The 21,710-nt window shown below is 42.4% G+C and overlaps 2 protein-coding genes across 26 annotated transcripts in view; both read right to left on the minus strand.

Annotated features, from left to right (window-relative positions):
- Positions 1-12,719, minus strand: part of NDC1 (NDC1 transmembrane nucleoporin) — a 65,288-nt gene extending 52,569 nt beyond the window's left edge. For 8 of the 15 annotated variants that reach the window (XM_078331897.1, XM_078331896.1, XM_078331893.1 and 5 more), the window contains exons 1-5: positions 12,628-12,719; positions 9,581-9,701; positions 7,657-7,758; positions 3,949-4,123; positions 1,663-1,801 (exon numbers count right to left, since the gene is read on the minus strand). In XM_078331897.1, coding sequence (XP_078188023.1) covers positions 1,663-1,801; positions 3,949-4,123; positions 7,657-7,758; positions 9,581-9,701; positions 12,628-12,684 — 594 coding nt within the window. In that variant the 5' untranslated portion in view covers positions 12,685-12,719. Of the gene's footprint in view, positions 1-1,662; positions 1,802-3,948; positions 4,124-7,656; positions 7,759-8,053; positions 8,172-9,580; positions 9,702-12,509 lie in introns of all 15 variants that reach the window. The other 7 variants (XM_078331902.1, XM_078331905.1, XM_078331903.1 and 4 more) reach the window with 3 other exon arrangements.
- Positions 12,720-17,064: 4,345 nt separating this feature from the next.
- YIPF1 (Yip1 domain family member 1) overlaps positions 17,065-21,710 on the minus strand; it is a 47,329-nt gene continuing 42,683 nt past the window's right edge. For 8 of the 11 annotated variants that reach the window (XM_078331916.1, XM_078331914.1, XM_078331915.1 and 5 more), the window contains one exon: positions 20,695-21,234. Coding sequence is in view for 2 of the 11 variants with exons in the window: in XM_078331912.1 (XP_078188038.1) it covers positions 21,148-21,234 (87 nt within the window). In the remaining 9 variants the exon portion in view is untranslated. Of the gene's footprint in view, positions 17,278-20,694; positions 21,235-21,710 lie in introns of those variants that run through there. The other 3 variants (XM_054236266.2, XM_078331910.1, XM_078331913.1) reach the window with 2 other exon arrangements.

The raw sequence follows: 21,710 nt of genomic DNA on the forward strand, positions 1-21,710 counted from the left end.
TATTCTTAATTATGTCAAAATCAAAGATGATTTATTATGGAATATTTCTATATAAGATTTTGGAGGTTTTCTCCTTGTGAAATTCTGAGATAGTCAAGTTGACATCCTGCTTTTAATTCATCTTCACAAGACATGAAGAATTTCTAAACAGTACTTTTTTTCTCATACACTCACAGATTGCAGGGAGGTAAGGGCCAGATCCTTTTCAGTGAACACCATCTCCCTGCTGATGCAACAGGTATGTGAAAACTTTTTTTTTTTTTTTAAAGAGATAAGGTCTCAGCCAGGCACAGTGGCTCATGCCTGTAATCCCAACACTTTGGGAGGCCAAGGCAGGTATATTGTTTGAGCCCAAGAGTTCCAGACCACATTGTGCAACATAGTGAGACCCCATCTCTACAAAAATTACAAAAAGTAGCCAGGCGTGATGGTGCATGCCTGTAACCCCAGCTCAGGAGGGCTGAGATAGGAGGACTGCTTGAGCCAGGAGGTCAAAGCTGCAGTGAGCCCTGATTGTGCCACTGCACTCCAGCATGAGTGACAGAGCAAGACCCTTGCTAAAAAAAAAAAAAAAAAGAAAAGAAAAATTTAAAAAGAGAGGGAAAGACAGGGTCTGGCTATGTTGCCCAGACTGGTCTCAAAGTCCTGGGCTTAAGAGACCTCCCACCTCAGCCTCCCAAAGTGCTTAGATTATGGGCACAAGCCACCGTGTCCAGCCAAAAGTTTTAGTTAATCCATCACATTCTCATATTATACTCTCATAATAATATACCATTTGTTTACATATCCCTCTCTTCCCACCAGACTGAGTCCTAGTTAGAGGCAGCTAGTTCTAACATTTTTGCTCCAGTGCCCAGTCCTTAGCCTGCCAGAGCATGAATGAAGCAAGTAATAGAATTATGCGAATGAGGAGCAGCAGAAACAGGCTGGGAAGAGCCCTGATGCATCTGTGACACATCTCAACCATCTTTCTCTCTCCTGCCAGAGGAGTGGTTCTAAGTTTCAGGAATGACTGTCTTAAAAAACTAACAGCAGCAACCGGGTGTGGTGGCTCATGCCAATAATCCCAGCACTTTGGGAGCCTGAAGTGGGTGGATTACTTGAGGTCAGGAGTTCAAAGACCAGCCTGGCCAACATGGTGAAACCCAATCTCTACTAAAAATACAAAAATTAACCAGACATGGTGGCATGTGCCTGTAATCCCAGCTACTTGGGAGGCTGAGGCAGAATCGCTTGAACCCGGGAGGTGGAGATTGCAGTGAGCTGAGATTGCACTATAGCACTCTAGCCTGGGCGAAGAGGCGAGACTCGGTCTCAAAAAAAAAAAGAAGCTACACAGAGCACTTTGCGCGTATGTCATCACCAACCTCCCCAAACCCTGCTGGGTCACAGCAAGTGCCACTACCTAGCAGGGAGGGAAACAGTGTAGCAAAGAGGTATTCTGAGAGCAGCAACAGGAAAGGGTAGCTACAACTCTCAAAAATACGCGGAAGTCTCATGAAGACAAATCTCTTCTCCCTAAATGGCATTTTGGGGATTTCAATTCTAAGTTTTAGTTACCAAATCTTGAATGAATCAGATAAATCCAGTTACATACATATACACCAAAGCAATTTTACCTCAGCTAAACTGTGACATAAAGTAATGCTCAAATGATCTTACCTGTATGATGGGAAATGGAAGATAGTTCATGTTGTTAACAAAATACAGGAGGCTATAGCTATAGCCCATAAATGCTCCAGCCAGTAGAAAAAAAAGATGATATTCATTTAAGCAGGTTTGCACAACAGGGCTACCAAAGCTGAGGGAAAAAGTTAAGTTATTAATTCAACAGTCAGGGACATATATCACTGTTTTAGGCTCAAGATTTACTGAAGGCAAAGCTTAATTACTTTAATGACTTAAGAACTGTCCCAAATTTTAACAAGATGGCTCATTTTCAGTAAGCGTGAACAAGATTAACAAAACCTTTTTTCCTGAATCATGAGACTCTGATTTTTAATTAACTCTACCTCCGTTCTCCTGGAAATCTGACATAACTAAGAATATCTACTATAATAATAAGCAGTGTTGCTTACAAGTCAGTAAACTGTATCCAGACTGAAAGGAACTACAAATAAGTTATATATACACCTGACAGAGATGCCGTAACATTGGGTGTGTGTTATCTCTAAAACTGAGTATTTCCTCATGGGGATCCTGGATGTGTGCCCATAAAATTGCTACAAGAGATACTCCTGGATTTTGTGGGGCACAAGGCCTTTAAAGCACAGAGTCCCATATATGTCTGATGCTGATTTTTTTTTTCCTTGTACCTGAGTTGTATTCACAGAAAAAACTAAAGCTCCCAGGTTGCTCTAGTCCCCATTACCTGTTTGAACTGCTTGAAGGACTCCTGCTAAAGAGGAACTCCTGATGCTTCCCTGCTAAAAAGCTATGGTTGTAAATTCTGAATATTTAGTTAAATCTAAGAGGAGCCCCCTGCTGGACACAGCTATAAGCTACTACCCTATCATAATTTTACAATAGCTTTACTTACAAGCATAAGCTCTATCTGATAAACATCAAGCTCTCAAATTCCTTTGAGAGTTTCTTGAGAATCTCTATGATCTATTAGATATATGGTGGTATACAAAGCCAACATCATAATTCAGTAGAACTCAATTTTTCATAAATATACACAGGTTGTAGGCCTGTACCACCATCTAACTCTGTGAGAGGTAAGACTCTAGGTTAACTGTTTTCTGAAACTGGAATTACAAAATGATAAAATAAATAAATAAATAAATAAATAAAGATTCATTTTTGTTAAAGATTCTGACTAAGAAATCATCAGGAAATGTATTTGTAATAGGCACTGTAATGCCTTCAACAACTTGTAGCTTACTGCTACCTTCTGCTCCCTGGAACTTCACTGCCACCTCCGTTAGGGAGAAAAGTGCAAAAAGAATTCAAGATCATCCATGGTGAGCAGTTGGGATTTCCGTATTCACAGTAGTCCCATACTCATAGTCTTTTATCATTTAATGTTTCTCAACAGAACAGTTTTTACCAAAGAAAGTCTATGATGTTAAGGGGGAAAAAAACAACCTGCCTTATATAACAATAGCTGGAGGCAAAAAGAAAATCAAGTATTCAGTAGCAATAATGTAACACTGTTTTAAAGTCAGTGGAAAATAAAGAACTTAAGATCACTCCAATCATCTTTGTTTAAAAAAAACAACAACAACGAGGTCTCACCACACTGCCCAGGCTGGGTTGCAGGAGCTATCCACAGGCATGATGACAGGGCACTGCAGCCTCCGATTCCTGAGCTCAAGAGAGTCTCCTGCCTCAGCCTGCCAAGTAACTGGGACTACAGGCACATGTCACCACTCCTGGCTTCCAGTAATCTTTTTTAATTTTTAAAGTCAGAGTATCATCTTGCAATTAGTATCAATGCCATGTGTTAAGAACTATACAAGTTTCAAAATTATAAAAGCACTCTATAAAAGGTAGTTAGAATTTTTAAAAAATCTTTTCTTTATTCTCTCCATACTACCCTTTTTTCAAACTCTGATCAATGCTACCTCATCCAAAAACACGTGTGGATCCTTCCTGTTGTCTGAACTTCCACAGGTTTTGTCTGCACATCTCACTTTCTTCGTCCTATAACATCCCTCTGTGTCCATGTCTTAACTTCTCTATTGCTCTCAACTCTCAAGGAGCTTATAGGCTATGTCTGAATCACTCTCATAAATCACATGGCACCTTGCACATAACAAATTTTTTTTAATTGCTGAATTCAATAAACATAAAATATTAAAAACACTTGATGTATGCAAAAAAAAAAAAGCACGTTTTGCAAAAGTCCGGAAAGGAAAGAATACTCATAGGATTAACCTATATAGGTCACCTTTGGCTTAGTAATTAAATTAGGTTCCTTAGGAAAAATATATTTAATATTACCTGTTGGTACCAGTGCAGGGAATCACAAGAAAACTGTACTGGCCCTGGGTTATCACTGCAGCACACCAGGCCATCACCATTCCCATTGCAGCATGAATAAATGAGTGCATGAGTTGCTGAGGATGAATGATCTTCCCTATCAGAGCTAGTCTGGAGCAGGGAATGGAAGGCACAACTGCAAAGGAAACACATTACTGCAGCTTCATAATCTGAAGCATATGCAGTTAGAAGATCTAAACTACCCCCCTCATCCTTGCACAAATGCTCCAAAGGCAGAAAGAAACCCAGTCACCTTAAATACAACACAGAAAAATTTAAAGTTAAAAACTCTTAAAAAATTTGAGAAAAGAATGAATAAAAACAAACAGACACACAAAAAAATCCAAACAATCTAGAGAAATGAAACCTAAAGATAGCATAGTTAGCATTTTTCATTAAAATTTCCTAATAGTTCAAATAGTGCCTATCCTAGTACTCTCCTAAGCACCATAAAATCATGATTTTTCTTTTTTTTCATATATGGACTACTCCAAGGGTCTTGCAGTGTGGGAGAGAGACTGGGCCCAGCTCCTGAATACTGATTTTTTTTTTTTTTTTTTTTTTTTTTGAGACGGAGCTTCGCTCTTGTTACCCAGGCTGGAGTGCAATGGCGCAATCTCGGCTCACCGCATCCCCCGCCTCCTGGGTTCAGGCAATTCTCCTCCCTCAGGCTTCTGAGTAGCTGGGATTACAGGCACGCGCCACCATGCCCAGATAATTTTTTGTATTTTTAGTAGAGATGGGGTTTCACCATGTTGACCAGGATGGTCTCGATCTCTTGATCTCGTGATCCACCCGCCTCGGCCTCCCAAAGTGCTGGGATTACAGGCTTGAGCCACTGCGCCCGGCCTCTGACTTTTATTTATTTTTTGAGACGGAGTCTTGCTCTGTCACCCAGGTTGGAGTGCAGCGGTGTGATCTTGGCTCACTGCAACCTCCGCCTCTCAGGTTTAAGCAATTCTCCTGCCTCAGCCTCCCGAGTAGCTGGAACTACAGGCGTGTCCCACCACACCCATTTAATTTTTTCTATTTTTAGTAGAGACGGGGTTTCACCATGTTAACCAGGATGGTCTCTATCTGCTGATGTCGTATTCCACCAGCCTCAGCTTCCCAAAGTGCTGGGATTACAGGTGTGAGCCACCATGCCAGCCAACTTTTTAAAAAGAGCTCCTGCCATCAGCATTTGAAAGTGTCAATATATAGCCCACTTATGAAAAATAAACATAAAGTAGGTAAATACTGACAACGTAAAAATACTGACAACAAAAAAAAGAGCTCCTGCCATCAGCATCTGAAAGTGTCAATATATAGCCCACTTATGAAAAATAAACATAAAGTAGGTAAATACTGACAACATAAAAATACTGACATCATAAAAATTTTTTTTTTGAGATGGAGTTTCACTCTCGTTACCCAGGCTGGAGTGCAATGGCGCAATCTCGGCTCATCGCTACCTCCGCCTCTTGGGTTCAGGCAATTCTCCTGCCTCAGCCTCCCGAGTAGCTGGGATTACAGGCGAGCACCACCACGCCCAGCTAATTTTTTTGTATTTTTAGTAGAGACGGGGTTTCACCATGTTGACCAGGATGGTCTCGATCTCTTGACCTCGTGATCCACCCGCCTCGGCCTCCCAAAGTGCTGGGATTACAGGCTTGAGCCACCGCGCCTGGCCAAGAATTTTTAATACCCTTTTGACAATCCAAAACATTTTCTGGAAATGAGCTAGGGAGACTAGTATGGGTAGGACATGAGTGATGTTAACCTTTGAAACAGCTAGCGTAGGGTTCCCTGTTCTATCTATGCAGGTATTTTCCTCTAACTATGCACAAAGAGATGGCAGGAGGTAGAAAATTAAGTGTGAAGTGACAAGGTTCAGATACTTTACACTTTGAGGAAGAGACTGTCATCACCTCTCCCTCCCAACAAAAAATGCCCACAAGGTCCTACTGACTGTGCAACTGACTTACAACACTTTAAACATACCAAAGCCTCTCATGTCACTAAGCCTTTTTATATGCTATACCTTCTCTCTAGAACATCATTTTCCTTTACCTACTTAATTCAACTCATCCTGCAAGGCTTGATTTAAGCATCATCTCCCCAAGATCCCCTATGCTGGGCCCAGTGGTGCTCCTATACATCCAATTGTACTGTAATCAAATATACTTCATGTTTACTGTCTGTCTCTCCATTAATCACAATCCCCTGGAGAAAGATGGGACGGTATCATTTTTCTCTTTTCCCCACACATTGCATGGCACATAGTAAATGCATAAGGGATGGTTACTGAAGGAATGAGCCAAAGCAACGTTGGGGAACCCTCAACTGACATGTTACATACAGAAGATGAACCAGGCACATGGGAGTATGAAAGACTACTCTGTAAGTGTGGCTGTAAGTCAAGGAGTTTCAAATAGGGTTTGTATGAAAAAAGGCCTACTAGCCAATAGTGAGGAATTAAGAAAGCAAGGGAAGCTGGGTGCAGTGGTTCACGCCTGTAATCCCAGCACTTTGGGAGGCCGAGGTGAGCGAATCAGTTGAGGTTAGGAGTTTGAGACCAGCCTGACCAACATGGTGAAACCCTGTCTCTACTAAAAATACAAAAATTAGCCAGGCATGGTGGCAGGCACCTGTAATCCCAGCTACTTGGGAGGCCAAGGCAGGAGAATTGCTTAAACCTTGGAGGTTGAGGTTGCAATGAGCCAAGATCATACAACTGTACTCCAGGCTGGGCAACAAAGCTAGACTCCATCTCAGGGGCCAAAAAAACAAAGAAAGCAAAGAAAAAGGAAACATATTGTAACATCCAGAGTTAGAATTTGAAATTTTACACCATATTTTACAAGGAAGTACTGAAGAGCTAAAAAGGAAAATGATGTTATAGTAAAAAAAAAGTAGTGTCAGGAAAAGCTTCTTATTGTATCTTTTTATTCCTTATGTGAAATCTGCCACAATTTGTATCTTAAGGGCAGACTCATGGAATCTGAAAAGGCAGAAAGAGTAAGAAGAGAAACAAAAAATTAAAAGCTCTGGAATCCAGCAGGTGATTCTCCAAGGCAAAACACAATAGTCTTTTTTTAATCACAGAATTACAGATTATTATATTTGAAAAATAACTTAGAAATCACCTGGTCTTCACTATAAAGAAACTAGTTTTATAATATATCTGCTAAATCACAGCTTTAATGCTAGCTATGAACTATTAAAAGGTCTAAGGGTTATTTTGTGGTAAAATAATAGAATTCACCACTCAAACCATTTTTAAGTACACAGCTCTACAGCACAAGTACATTCACATTGCTGTACAACCATTACCACCATCCAGCTCCCAAACTTTTCCATCTTCCACAACTCTACCCATTAAACCGCAATATTCCATTCCCCTCCCCCAGCCCTGGGAGCCACCATTCTACTTTCTTTCTCTATGAATTTGAGTACTCCAGATACCTCATATAAGTACAATCATGTAATATTTGTCCTAAAGTCTAAATATGTTTTAAAAACAGAAACTAGCACCCAAATAAATTTTAAGGTACAACATTCAAAACATATGACTGGATACATTTTTAAAATTTTGACACAAAACACATTACATATAAACTGTACGGAGTCTTCCCTTAGTTAAATAAATTCGGATATTTCTAAGAAGGTTAACATTTGAAAACTCACCTGTATAGAACTCCACATTGAAAATACTTATTATTATTATTACCACTGACAGCAGCAGGAGGTAAAAGATTACATAGGAACTATACAGGTCACTGAAAGAATCTAAAACACAAGAGAGATGAATTAGTAAAGGTTATTCAGTCATGTGGTCATGTTCAGTATACTACAATATAAAAAGAGCTTGAACCACAATTATCATTAATTTTAAAGGTTGTCTTTTCTTAAAGAATTTAATTGTACAATGCTGACAGGTTCAATGAGATATCAACTCAAGAACTACAGTGCTGGCTGGGTGTGGGAGGATCACTGAGCCCAGGAGCTCAAGACCACCCTGGGCACATGGCAAAACCCTATCTCTACAAAAATACAAAAATTAGCCAGGTGTAGTGGTGCACACCTGTAGTCTCAGTTACTCGGGAGGCTGAGGTGGGAACATCACTTGAGCCTGGGAGTTTGAGGCTGGAACGAGCAGTAATCACGCCACTGCAGTCCAGCCTAGGCAACAGAGAAAAATCCTGTTTCAAAAACAAAGGGGAAAAAAGGGAGTTACAGTGTGAGTTGTTTGTACTTGGCCCCAGGTACTTTAAAATTATACTACAATTGGCGGGGCAAGCACTTGTAATCCCGGCACTTTGGGAGGCTTAGGCAGATAGATTGCTTGAAGTCAGGAGCTCGAGACCAGCCTGGGCAACATGGCAAAACCCTGTATCTACTAAAAATACAAAAATCAGCCAGGCGTGGTGGCATATGCCTATAATCCCAGCCACTCAAGAGGCTGAGGCACGAGAATTGCTTGAAGATGGGAAGCAGAGGCTGCAGTGAGGCAAGATTGAGCCACTGCACTCAGCCTGGGCAACAGAGCAAGACTGTTTCAAAGAAAAAAAAAAAGAAACAAAGTGCTCTTAATTTTAGACATATTTTTAAAAGACATATATATCATATTTTCTACCCACAATTTCAAATCAATGACAGGAACAGTTCTCTTTTTTAAAAAGACAAACAATGTCAATAAAGCTGTCCAAAAGGAAAAACAAATTAAACTAAGTTTTCATTTATGGGGTCTTCTAATGATTTTTTTGTTCCTATGATCATACATAGTCTTTGACAAGCTTATTAATCTTATTACATAATAAAAAGGTAATTTATGTTATGAAGGGGCCATCTTAAAATTATCTCAAAGTGGACCAGGCACAGTGGCTCATGCCTGTAATCCCAGCACTTTGGGAGGCTAAGGCAGGTGGATCACAAGGTCAGTGGTTCGAGACCAGCCTGGCCAACATGGCAAAACCCCAACTCTACTAAAAATACAAAAAAATTAGCTGAGTGTGGTGGCATATGCCTGTAGTACCAGCTACTTGGGAGGCTGAGCCAGGAGAATCACTTGAAACCAGGAGGCGGAGGTTACAGCGAGCCCAGATCACACCACTGCACTCCAGCCTGAGTGACAGAGCAAGAATCTGCCTCAAAAAAAAAATCTCAAAGTGAATGTTTTGAAGTGTCAACATAACATAGGCAATAATTTAAAATAAACTGCTTGAAACATAATGCAATTTTTTTTTGGAGATGGAATCTCACTCTGTAGCCCAAGCTGAAGTGCAGTGGCGCAATCTTGATCAGAGGTTGCTCAGTGCAACCTCTGCCTCCCAGACACCGGTTCAAGCAATTCTCCTACCTGAGCCTCCCAAATAGCTGGGATTACAGGCATGAGCCACCAAGCCCAGATAATGTTTGTATTTTTTAGTAGAGGCAGGGTTTCACCATGTTGGCCAGTCTGGTCTTGAACTCCTGACCTTGTGATCCACCTGCCTTGGCCTCCCAAAGTGCTGGGATTACAGGCGTGAGCCACTGCGCCCGGCCCATAATGCAATTTTTATGTTGAGAAGTAGATCCTGTAACTTTCTCCCCAAACTGAGCTATCACTTACCAGACAGCCACTGTATAGGATGAAACAAATCAATGCTGCTAAAAAGTATAAATAATGTAGTGCAGATGGGTAGAAGGAGCACTGACCAAACAATACTTGCAACTATCCTCCAGCCCAGAACCTATAAACAAAAAGAAAAACCCTCAGGCATGAAGTCAACTTATGTCAGTTATGCAAATCCTATCTTTTCACACTGGATGTTAATCACTAAGTCAGATCATAGTCCGCGTAACTCAAACATTTACTATTAATAACATGACATATCGCTACAGAATTTATAGTATCAGTGAGCTGATGTTTGCATAACAACAAAGTCAGGTGCAACATCAAATATCATACTTTGAGGTGTGGTGGCATTAATTTACAGCTATGTGTTAGAGTAACTAGTCTCTCTAGGCTTTATTGGTAGCTATATTAATATATAGAGGCTGTATATATTTTATGGGACCCATCTGTATACTGAACTTAGAATCATCACACATGCACCCTTACTGGGCAACTACTGCACTGTAGCATTCTATTCATGTTTGAATTGCCAGTATCTACCATATAGGAGGCAAATATTTACTGCTGAATAATACAAGATATAGAGGGGTTTTAAGCATGAAAGTAACAATCAAATTTATGTTGCTCAAGGTAAAACATGTTTGTTTACTGTAAGCTGGCTTTAAGGGAGATGGATCAGAAGGGACAAGAACCAAACAGGAGACAAAGCAACTAAGAGGCAGTCCGCCAAAATAGCCAAGCCAAAGACTCCAGTGAACGCCTCAACAAGGGGAAAGGAAAAAAGAAACTGCAGCCACATTTCTGAGGTAGAATCTATATAGAATTTTTGTGATTGATGATACAGGTGGTAAAGAATTGATAAGACTTGGCTGGGCTCGGTGGCTCATGCCTGTAATCCTAGCACTTTGGGAGGCCAAGGTGGATAGATCACCTGAGGTCAGGAGTTCAAGACCAGCCTGGGAGCATAATGAGACTATCTCAAAAAAATAATAATAAATAAAAATATATATATGTATATATAAAAAGAATAGTCTCTTCAACAAATGGCATTGGAACAGCTGGATATTGACATGCAAAAGAATAAAGTTGAGGCAGAGTGCAGTGGCTTACGCATGTATCCCAACACTGTGGGAGGCCAGGCAGGCAGATCCCTTGAGACCAGGAGTTTGAGACCAGCCTGGTCATCATGGTAAAACCCCATCTCTACCAAAAAATTAAAAAAACAAATTAGCCAGGCATCATTCCAGCCTGGAGCTGGAGCAAGGCTCCATCTAAAAAAAAAAAAAAAGAATAAAGTTGAACTCCTACCCCACATTCTTTTTGTTGTTGTTGTTTTGAGACAGAGTCTCGCTCTGTCGCCCAGGCTAGATGCAATGGTGTGATCTCAGCTCACTGCAACCTCCACCTCCCAGATTCAAGCAATTCTCCCGCCTCAGCCACCTGAGTGGCTGGGATTACAGGCATCTGCTACCACACCCACTAATTTTTTTTTTTTTTTTTAGTAGAGATGGGGTTTCACTATGTTGGCCAAGCTGGTCTCAAACTCCTGATCTCAAGTAATCCTCCTGCCTCAGCCTCCCAAAGTACTAGGATTACAGGGGTGAGCCACTGCACCCAGTCTCCTATTCCACATTCTATACAAAAGTTAACTTAAACTGGATTAATTAAAGACCTACATGTAAGAGCTAAAACTATAAAACTCTTGGAAGAAAACACAGGAGTAAATCTTCTTGACCTTGGATTTGGCAATGGTTTCTTAGATGTGACACCAAAAGCATGAGCAACAAAAAAAAAATAGATAAACTGGACATCAGCAATATTTAAAACTTTCTGCCTCAAAAGACACCGTCAGCCAGGCACGGTGGCTCATGAGAGCCAAAGGTAGAAACAACCCAAACACCCACATACTGATGAATGGATGAACAAAATATGGTATGTCCATACAGTGGATTACTCACTACAAAAAGGAATGAAATACTCATAAATGCTAAACATGCACCGTGCACGATGGCATGCACCTGATATCCCAGAGGGTTGGGAGGCTGAGGCAGGAGGACTGGTTGAGCCCAGGAGTTCAAGACCAGCCTGGAGAAGATACCGTGTCTCTATTATAAAAATAATTTTAAAAAAAATTTAGGGCTCAGGCGTGGTGGCTCACGTCAGTAATCACAGAACTTTGAGAGGCTGAGGCGGGTGGATCACTTGAGGTCAAGAGTTCAAGACCAGCCTGGCCAACATAGCGAAACCCCGTCTCTACTAAAAATACAAAAATTAGCTGGGCGTGGTGATGCGTGCCTATAATCCCAGCTCCTCGGGAGACTGAGGCAGAACCGCTTGAAGCCGGGAAGCAGAAGTTGCAGTGAGCAGAGATCACGCCACTGCACTCCAGCATGGGAAACAGAGAGCTAGCCTCCGTCTCAAAAAAAAAGGTAATACTTAAGGACCCAAAAGTTTTTAGTTCGGAATATAGAGGAGATGGCAGTGTACTAGGGTAGAAGCACTTTTCCAAAAGGGATCTTTCTCTTCTCTTTGTGCTCCAGAGAAGGTATGTCGTACTGTTAACTGCACTTTAAGGAGGAAGTACTATTCCCCTCAGCTCAGTCTCACTCTGCATTACGAAGAACACCTGCTCTGCTTACTGGACCCTAACCCCAGCCTCTATTAATGTCACATTTCTTTCCAATTCCGGGCATTCCTTTCCACTTCTTAACGAAACAAATGAAGTTATTTATTTAACACCTACTGGATACGGTACCCTTGCGTAAAACTCTGCCTCACTACTCGAATTTCTATTTAGTCCATCTGTCCCACTCTGACCAGCTTCCTTCCACTCGGGACTCCTTTCCTATACCGTAACCAGCTTCCACTAGGACGCTCCACAACCCTGTAATCAGTCCCCCAGGTGGTGCATCCCCCGACGTACTCTCTTCACGCTACCGTGGGACCGACCCTCCCGCGCTCGCCCAGAGCGCACGCGTGGCCAGAGCCTGCCCGCCCGGCCCGACCCTAGCGGTGCGTGCCACAACGCACGCCGCACTCACGCGCCACAGTATGTCCCGCGACCTGCCGGCGCAGGACCCATTCACGGCCGTGGCCATGGAGATGGCCGCCCCTAGTCTAGATAGCGCAGAAGACCGTGCGCCCGCCCGCCACCTCAGTTCAAAGGGAGGAAGGCCCCAGGAGGACCCTGCTGGGGCTGCCTCAAACGCTGCCTGAGCGAAGCCCGGCCCAGGCCCCAGCCCATCCCTGAGAGGCTTCGTCTGGACCAGCTCAACGGGCCAGAACTGCTGCTCAGACACGTCCCACAAAGGGGGCTGTGACTCCAGGAACCGCCCTCTGGCCTCCAAAATATCCCTCCGAAGCAGGGTCCCGCGGGGCGACAGAAGCAGGTGTCGGCGCTGCATGCTGGGAACTGTAGTCTCGACGGCCCCCTGGGAAGAAGTAGGAGGAGTGTTGCATTCTGGGACTCGGAGTTCCAAAGTACAGCATGCTGGGAGTCGAAGTCTTCCTGGCGGTGCCTTGAGGCATGCTGGGAATTAAGTAGTCTTTTATAAAGCCTGTAACAGCCGCAGTATTGGGTGATTGGAATTCTGCAGTTAGAAAGAGCTAGCAAAATTATTTGCTCTCATTTCTCCCTATTACTTTATCAGTCACCTAAAAGTGAAATCAAAGGATGTTGTGTTCCTCTCCACAATAGTTACGCAGTAATTTACTGAAATTAAAAAAAAAAAATCTCTAGAGATGCCTTTGGTTTCATAAGATCTGGTTTCTAATTCCACCTCTGCCACATGCTAAGTTGAATATTTTTTATCTTCTCTGAGCCTCCACTTCTCCAACTGTAAGATAAGGATCAAAATAAAAATATCCTGGTGATGTTGTGAGGATGTAAATAATACGCTATACAAATATTATCACTGATATACTGCCAGTTTAAAAAAAAAAAAAAACAAACAGGGTTTTCACCAACCCAAGTTTCACCTAATGAAGTCTTCTCTGTGCTTTAGACCTCAGTGAGCTCCCTGGATGCATTTCGCTAACTTTTTATGCATAATCACATGCCACAGTCAACATTCGATACTCTAGAAAGACCGAAATAGACTAAAGAAATGCATAGGCTGGTGAGAGGAATTGAGATCACACCTACTGCTCTGTAATGTTTGCTAACAATGGCTTCCTGAGTGCTTTAAGATTATATCCCATTCATTTCCAAAGCCATGTGAATATCAATCGTGTCTAAAGCACTACAGGACATACTGGGAATACAACTGATACATCAAGTCTCTGCAGTGAAGAGACCTGTCCGGTGGTGGAGAAAACTTGTAAAGAATTAGTCCAGGCCAGGCAGAGTGGCTCACACCTGTAATTCCAGCACTTTGGGAGGCCATGGCAGGAAGATCATAAACCCAGGAGTTTGAGACTAGCCTGGGAAACATAGTGAGAACTCATCTCCACAAAATAAAACTTTTTTAAAAAATTAGCTGCGTGTAGTGGCGCACACCTGTAGTCCAAGCTACTCCAGAGACTGAAGCAGGAGAATTGCTTGAACCTGGGAGGTTGAGGCTGAAGTGAGCAGCGATGGTGCCACTGCACTCCAGCCTGGGCTGTAGAGTGAGGGCCTTTCCAGAAAAAAAAAAAAAAAAAATCAGTCCAAATGTGTGTTCATAAAGACTCCTCAGGTTCTAAGGTTCTTGTGGTAGAGACTACTCATTACATCTACTCCCCCTTCTTTCAAAATAATTGAACTCCCAGTTTTTAACTGGGTATACAGTTACATTTCCCAGCCTCTCTTGCAGCTAGGTGTGGCCAGCTGACTCCATTCAGGGCAATAAAATAAAATCAAATTATTGCATGGTAGCTTCCTAGAAACCCCCTTAAAAGGGAGCTACTGCATGGTCTTTGCCTCTTCTTAATCCCATCCTCCATTCAGCTGCCTGGGTGTGGGATGTGTTAGCTGGAGCTCTAGCACCATATTGGACCACAGAAAATAGGTCACACTATAGGAAAAGTGAAGTACTGAGCTTAAAGGAAACTTGCTTATTTACAGCAACCATATCAGTCCTGGAATACCCACCTTCACCTCCTGATTTCATTTATACAAGAGAGACAATTAGTTATTGTTTAAGCCACTTCTATTCGTGTAGCACCGATTACAATCTTAAATAATCTGTATACTTATTTACTTCTTATTGTCTGACTTCTCACTAGTATACAAACTGCACAAGAGCAGGGACTTTGTCTTGTTTATCATTGTTTCCAAAGTTCCCATTACATTACTAAGTAATAAAGGAATGTTTATTTAATGAATAATGAATGAGTGGAAGAAATTAACTGTATTGGATAGTGTTTCTTCAGGACAACAACTTTTGATATCTAAATCAAAGGGGGATTTAATGCAGGGAATTGATAACAAAGTTGTTGGAGAGGCTTAAAAAGCATAGGAAAAAAAGAACAGGGCTGTAGTAGCAAACAGCAGAAAGGAGTTATTGCCCACATACCAGGAAGCTACTACTTTCGTTAGAGCCGTGAGACAACACTGAGTGCTGAGCTGCTGAGGATGGTGCCTCTGCTACTGCTAGAAACATTCTTTTTGAGCACCTGTAGCTGCTGAAAGCACCACACAGAAGTGCCTGAAACTATCCAAAGTTGCTCTCTGAGCCTTTGAAAGCTACAACCAAATCATTCAAAACAGAATGAAATAAATTTTTTAAATGACACAAGACCTCTTGGTCTCAGCAACAGAAGCAAGACAAAAGGAAGATTGGAAAGCGTTGCAGTAAGACAGGCACACTGTGCTGCCACTGTGCCTCTAAGGCCTACCACCTTCAGAAGTCAACTGCAGCAAATGTGGCTACCCTGCCAAGCTCAAGAGGAAGTAACACTGGAGTGCCAATGCTAAAAGGCAAACTACCACCAGGACTAGTCGAATGAAGCACCTAAAATGGTGTAACACAGATTCAGGCATGGATTCAACGAAGGAACAACGCCTAAACCCAAGAGGGCAGCTGTCGCAGCATCCAGGTCATCTTAAGAATTTCACTCCAGCCTGGGCAACAAGAGTGAAACTCTGTCTCACAACAACAACAACAAAAAAAAAGTAAAAAAAGAAAGAATTTTGATGATTAGTCACTCAATAAATGCTCTGGTTGGCTGGGCACAGTGGCTCACACCTATAATCCCAGCAATTTGGGAGGCTGAGGCAGGTGGACCATTTGAGGTCAGGAGTTCAAGACCAACCTGGCCAACATGGTAAAACCCCTCCTTTACTAAAAATGCAAAAATTAGCTAGGCATGGTGGTGGGTTTTTGTAATCCCAGCTACTCAGGAGGCTGAGGCATCAGAATTGCTTGAACCTGGGAGGCACAGCTTGCAGTGAGCCAAGACTGCACCACTGCACTCTAGCCTGGGTAACAAAGCCAGACTCTGTCTCAAAAAAAAAAAAAAAGCTTCTGGTTTTTAAAAATTTTAAAAAAAGATATAAGACATGAAGAACAATACCAGTTAGTATTAGAAAAACTCAGAAATTAGAACTCAAGGAAGAAATCAAAATTTAAATAATTATTATAAAAATGAAAGTTGAGCTAGAAGAAACTCAAGAGCAAAGAAACACAACAGTAATGTCATAACAAATGAAGAACTTTTTTAAATCAAAGGAATAATGAAAAACAATTTTAAGTGACAAATAGAGAAAATAGACAAAGAAGATTCAATGTATGAATAATTGGAGTCCCTGAAGAATCTGGACTCTCATTTTATTTTTTATTTTATTTTATTATTCTTTTTTGAGATGAACTTTCATTCTTGTTGCCCAGGCTGCAGTGCAATGGCATGATCTCAGCTCACTGCAACCTCCGCCTGCCAGGTTCAAAGCAATTCTCCTGTCTCAGCCTCCTGAATAGCTGAGATTATAGGCATACGTCACCACGCCCAGCTAATTTTGTATTTTTAGTAGTGATAGGGTTTCTCCATGTTGGTCAGGCTGGTCTTGAACTCCCGACCTTAGGTGATCTGCCCACCTCAGCCTCCCAAAGTGCTGGAATTATAGGAGTGAGCCACCATGCCCAGCCTGAACTCTCATTTTAAACCATCACTGTCTCACCCAACAACACACAGGAATATGGGAATTACTTTTTGTTTTTAAATTTCCCTAATATTTTTTAATGAGTTGTCATTTTCCTGAAGTTTTTATTTCAAAAATCTTCACTTGTTGCATAGTCTTTCATATTTTATGGCCTAAAAAATATAAAGGGTGGTGGTGGCAAATAACACTTCTTTCCCCTCATCTGTAATCTGTTTCAAATTCAGTCCTTCCAAGAGAGAAGGCTGCTAACTTGTGATAAAATGTGATTAGCCATTTGCAAAGACAAAATAAGACATTCATTTTGAAAGACAGCTCCTTAGACATACAAAGTCTCTTGTACAACAATATTTTTGTGGTGAGTCAAACAAAAATAAATGTAAAACAGATAGATTATATTTACCTGTAGGGTGTGGAGAATACGTGTCCCAGAATACACTTGGACTATGTATTAGTAGTAGCAGTAGTAGTAGTATTTTATTGCCAGATTCCAAAGCTCAGGCTCCTCCTTCTTCCTCTGACGCCCCCTCTCTGGAGCCAGCTACACTCCTGGTTGGCAGTTTGGTGGGCTGTCCTCTGCTGCCTGCTTCTTAGGGGTGAAATCTCAGAGTAAAAGCTGATGAAAAGAGAAGGAGAGCCGGGAGGGAAAACTCACATCATATTGCAAAGTGTGTAATCTAGACTTTTTAGATCTATTTTCTCCCTTTTAAACACTGCCTAGATTTGTTATAAACACTGACTTAACCCTATGCCTGTGACACAGAGACAGTAAAATAAAATCTGTGGGTGGAGGTAAGGCTCCCTAGTGCCTCATTTCCAAGAATATGAGCAAGAGCCAGGATCAAAGGCTTTTCACATAAATACTTATGCGAGGCAATAGGTAAAGGCTTTAGTCAGACAAATGGGAATGTGAGTCCTGGCTCCCTGCTTCACAGCAGGGTGGTTAGCTTGGACTAGTAACTCAACCTCTGGGTGCATCGTTTTTCTCAACTGTAAAAAGGGGGATAATAGTGTGCACTGTTTTTTTTTTTTGGTTTTGTCACCCAGGCTGGAGTGCAGTGGTGCGATCTCGGCTCACTGCAACCTCTGCCTCCTGGGTTCAAGCAATTCTGCCTTAGCTTCCCGAGTAGCTGGGATTACAGGTGTGTGTGCACTGTTCTTTATTTCTATGAATGCATCTCAATTGAGCCCCCTCCCTTCAAATAATGTAACAGTCATTAATACTCCAGGCACATGATAGGATTATACTTTGTGGCCCCCCTCTGAAGTTAGGTATGATCACGTAACAGTTCTAGCCAATAATGTGAGAAATAACATATATCATTTACAGGTGGAATTTAATTGCCATTCTGAGACTCTCCAGACCTGTCTTTCCTCTGGCACACTGATCAACAGTATTTGAGATGTTACTCCATCACCCCAGATGCCTGAGTGACTACAGTGAAGAGTCTCCTGCCAGCCTGTGATTAACTTATAATATAAGCAGGAAATAAAACTTTGTTGATTTAAGCTGCTGATAGTTGACAGGTCTTGATTATTTTAGAAGAACCTAACTTATCCCCAAAGATACCAGTAGTAAATCAATAAACACAGTTACCTGAAGATGACTTGAAAAGTCCTTGAAAAACTTTTTTGTATGCATCACCTCATTAATTCACCCACCAGCAATTTACCAAGCAATGGTATCGACGGGGCACTTTGTTAGGCTCTGTGGGGGTAGACACAGGAGCACAGTCTCTGCTGTGAGGACCCTTCTGTCAAGTACTCAAGGCCTCATCCTTAGACACTCACTCTCCTCAGCCACACTCCCAACCAGTGCATGCACCTGGTAGAAATGGCTTTATTCATTTTTAGCTTACAGGCTGTTCTTGGAAAATGGATGAAGACAGGAAGTACAGGTTTAAGAAAATAAAGCTGCTCTAACAGACCCTTCATCCCCCTCACCAAGACATCCTGTTTATTTTTTTCTGCCTCATACCTCTGCTTGATCTGGACTCTCTGCATCTGCCTGGAGATAACACAGGCATCTTGGGAGTAGATGACAAATTCATGCTAAGGACTGCCAAGCAGAAGAAAAATAAAAAGAGATGGCATCATGGAACAGCCATGTTAACCTCAGTCTACCTCTAAATTTCTATTTACACAGGAAAGACAAAACGGCTGACTTATTTAAGCTACTGCTTCTCAGGGTTCTTTTCTAGCTGAACGTAATTCATAAGAGCTGCATGGAGGTCCCAAGGGCAGTGGCTCCCAAATGGTGGTGCTGGTTGGTTCATGAAATTTTCACTGGTCTTGGCTAGGTGAGAAAAAATTAAGTCAGTCAGTTTTCCATACAGCTAAATTTATCAAGTTTTTAGTACTAAGATTATGCCCCTCCAGATTATTTGATATTATAATGTCCTTTCTTCTCTAAAGATAATGGTGCTAACTGACAATGCCAGCTGTGTCTAAAATCCTTGCTTAAAAATTAAATCCTGGCAATTTACTATAGAATCTCTAAACATATTTTTGGAAAAATTTACCAGTGATACCGACTTAAAAGTACTTGGTAGCTTGTAGTCCCAGCAACTTGGGAAGTTGAGGCGGGAGGGGTTTGAGGCTGCAGTAGGCTATGATGGTGCCACTGCACTCCAGCCTGGGGGGCAGAGCAAGACAAAAAAAAAAAGTACGTAGTAATAGTAACTAAATTCCTCCTCAGATGGAGAAGACTCAGGGGACACAAAACAGCTGTCTTCAAATATCTGAAGGGAATCAGACTTGTTCTGTGAGGCCCAGGGGCAGAGCTAAGACCATCCAGTGATGGCTGCTGAGGCACTTCTGACCCAAGAGGCCATTCAAAGGAGGAAATGCTGTCTGGAGAGTGCTGGATGCTGGTAGCCACCGAGCAGTGATCACTGGACTTTAAGATCCAGGAGATCAGGGAGCTTCTCTGTTCTGTTCACTGTTCTAGCCCCAGTACCTACCATAGTACCCAGCACATAGTAGATGCTCAGAATATATTTGTGGCTTAATTAATGGGGGGATATTCAGCATTTGATGGGAGGTTTGTCAAGGTGATGTTAAGCTCATTGTAGCCTGATTTGCGTGTTTCCTTTACCTGCCTGGTCAAAATACGTCTTTGTAGCTATCTCAGAAACACATAGTGAACTTTGTCTGGAAGAGGATGATATGGTTTGGCTCTGTGCCGCCACCCAAATCTCATCTTGCATTGTACTCTTGTGGTGGGGACCCAGTGAAAGATACTTTGAATCATGTGGGTGGTTCCCCCCATTACTGTTCTCATGGTACTGAATAAGTCTCACGAGATCTGATGGTTTATCAAGGGGTTCCGCTTTTGCATCTTCCTCATTTTCACTTGCTGCTGCCATGTTAAGAAGTGCCTTTTGGCCGGGCGCGGTGGCTCATGCCTGTAATCCCAGCACTTTGGGAGGCCGAGGTGGGTGGATCACGAGCTCAAGAGATCGAGACCATCCTGGTCAACATGGTGAAACCCCGTCTCTAATAAAAATACAAAAAATTAGCTGGGCATGGTGGCGTGTGCCTGTAATCCCAGCTACTCAGGAGGCTGAGACTTTTTCTTTTTGTCTTTAAGAAAAGGTCTCACTTTGTCACCTAGGCTGGAGTGGCTCACTGCAGCCTCAACCTCCAGGTTCAAGTGATCCTCCCACGTGTGCCTCTCGAGTAGCCGGGACTACTGGCGTGCGCCACTATACCCAGCTAATTTTTTGTATTTTTTTTTTTTTTGCAGAGTCAGGGTTTTACCATGTTGCCCAGACTGCTCTTAACTCCTGGGCTCAAGAAATCCTCCTGCCTTGGGCTCCCAAAGTGCTGGGATTAGAGGCATGAGCCACAGCTTCTGGCCAAATGTGTTCTAAAACTCATTTTAGAATGTTCCATTCTTACAAGAGGAAAAAATCAGATGTCCATTTTAGCTCACACATCATAACAGCAAGCACATTCAATCAGATTCTCAGCACAGACAAACCATCAGGGAGAAACTTGAGGTCAAAGTCACAAAACGCAGACACAGACATCATGTGAGGTATTTATTTTGCAACCATTAGGTTCAGTGGTCCAGTATCAGGTTACCAAAGACACATTTTCAAGCTCCCGTTAAATCCCCACCAAAGTTTCTATTGTTTGCCTACTTTAAAATGGCTAGCATTTGGAGAGAAGATCCCCCAGGTAGTCTGTACATAATTCAGAGACAGGACATCAGAACTTAGCATGGGTCTGTTTCAGGTATTAAGGTACCTACAATGAAGCATGTCATTTGGCTACGGGTGGCAACAGGACAGCACTGAGCATGCCTAACCCGTTTCCCGGCATTTCAGTCCAATCAACACATGGTCACAATGGTCATCCATGGGTGAAAACGAAGAGCTGAAAGACACATGTGCTAAGCAACATTTAATTTCTGCTTGTTAAACGGGTGATTAGGTGCCAGTGTGGCACCATCCAGACACTGGGAGTTTGTGCCACTCCATCAGTTCTCCTGCTGGCTCTGCTCATTTTGCTTTCCTGCAGTGGATGCCACTTCCCAAAGAACCATGCTCCAAAAAGCAAAAGAGAACTGAAAAACAAAAAGAGCAACTTTAAAGATAAAGAGCCCCCTCCTCCCACAGGAAAGCACTACATTGCTACATTGTAGAAAAGGATATCCATGTACAGTTAGAGGTATAACTCCAACACCAGAGCAGTCTGCTGCCACCAATTCTCCAATTCTTGAGCCTCGGGCCTGATTTTGATGCTCAAAGTAGACCTTACTGTTGGAAGAAAGATGCTGCTTTCAAAAGTTTTCTTGGGCCAGGCGCGGTGGCTCACGCCTGTAATCCCAGCACTTCGGGAGGCCGAGGCAGGTGGATCACGAGGTCAAGAGATAGAGACCATCCCGGTCAATATGGTGAAACCCATCTCTACTAAAAATACAAAAAATTAGCTGGGCACGGTGGTGCGTGCCTGTAATCCCAGCTACTTAGGAGGCTGAGGCAGGAGAATTGCCTGAACCCAGGAGGCGGAGGTTGCGGTGAGCCGAGATCATGCCATTGC

The sequence above is a fragment of the Callithrix jacchus genome, chromosome 7 (assembly GCF_049354715.1).
Source record: "Callithrix jacchus isolate 240 chromosome 7, calJac240_pri, whole genome shotgun sequence".
Taxonomy (NCBI): domain Eukaryota; kingdom Metazoa; phylum Chordata; class Mammalia; order Primates; family Cebidae; genus Callithrix; species Callithrix jacchus.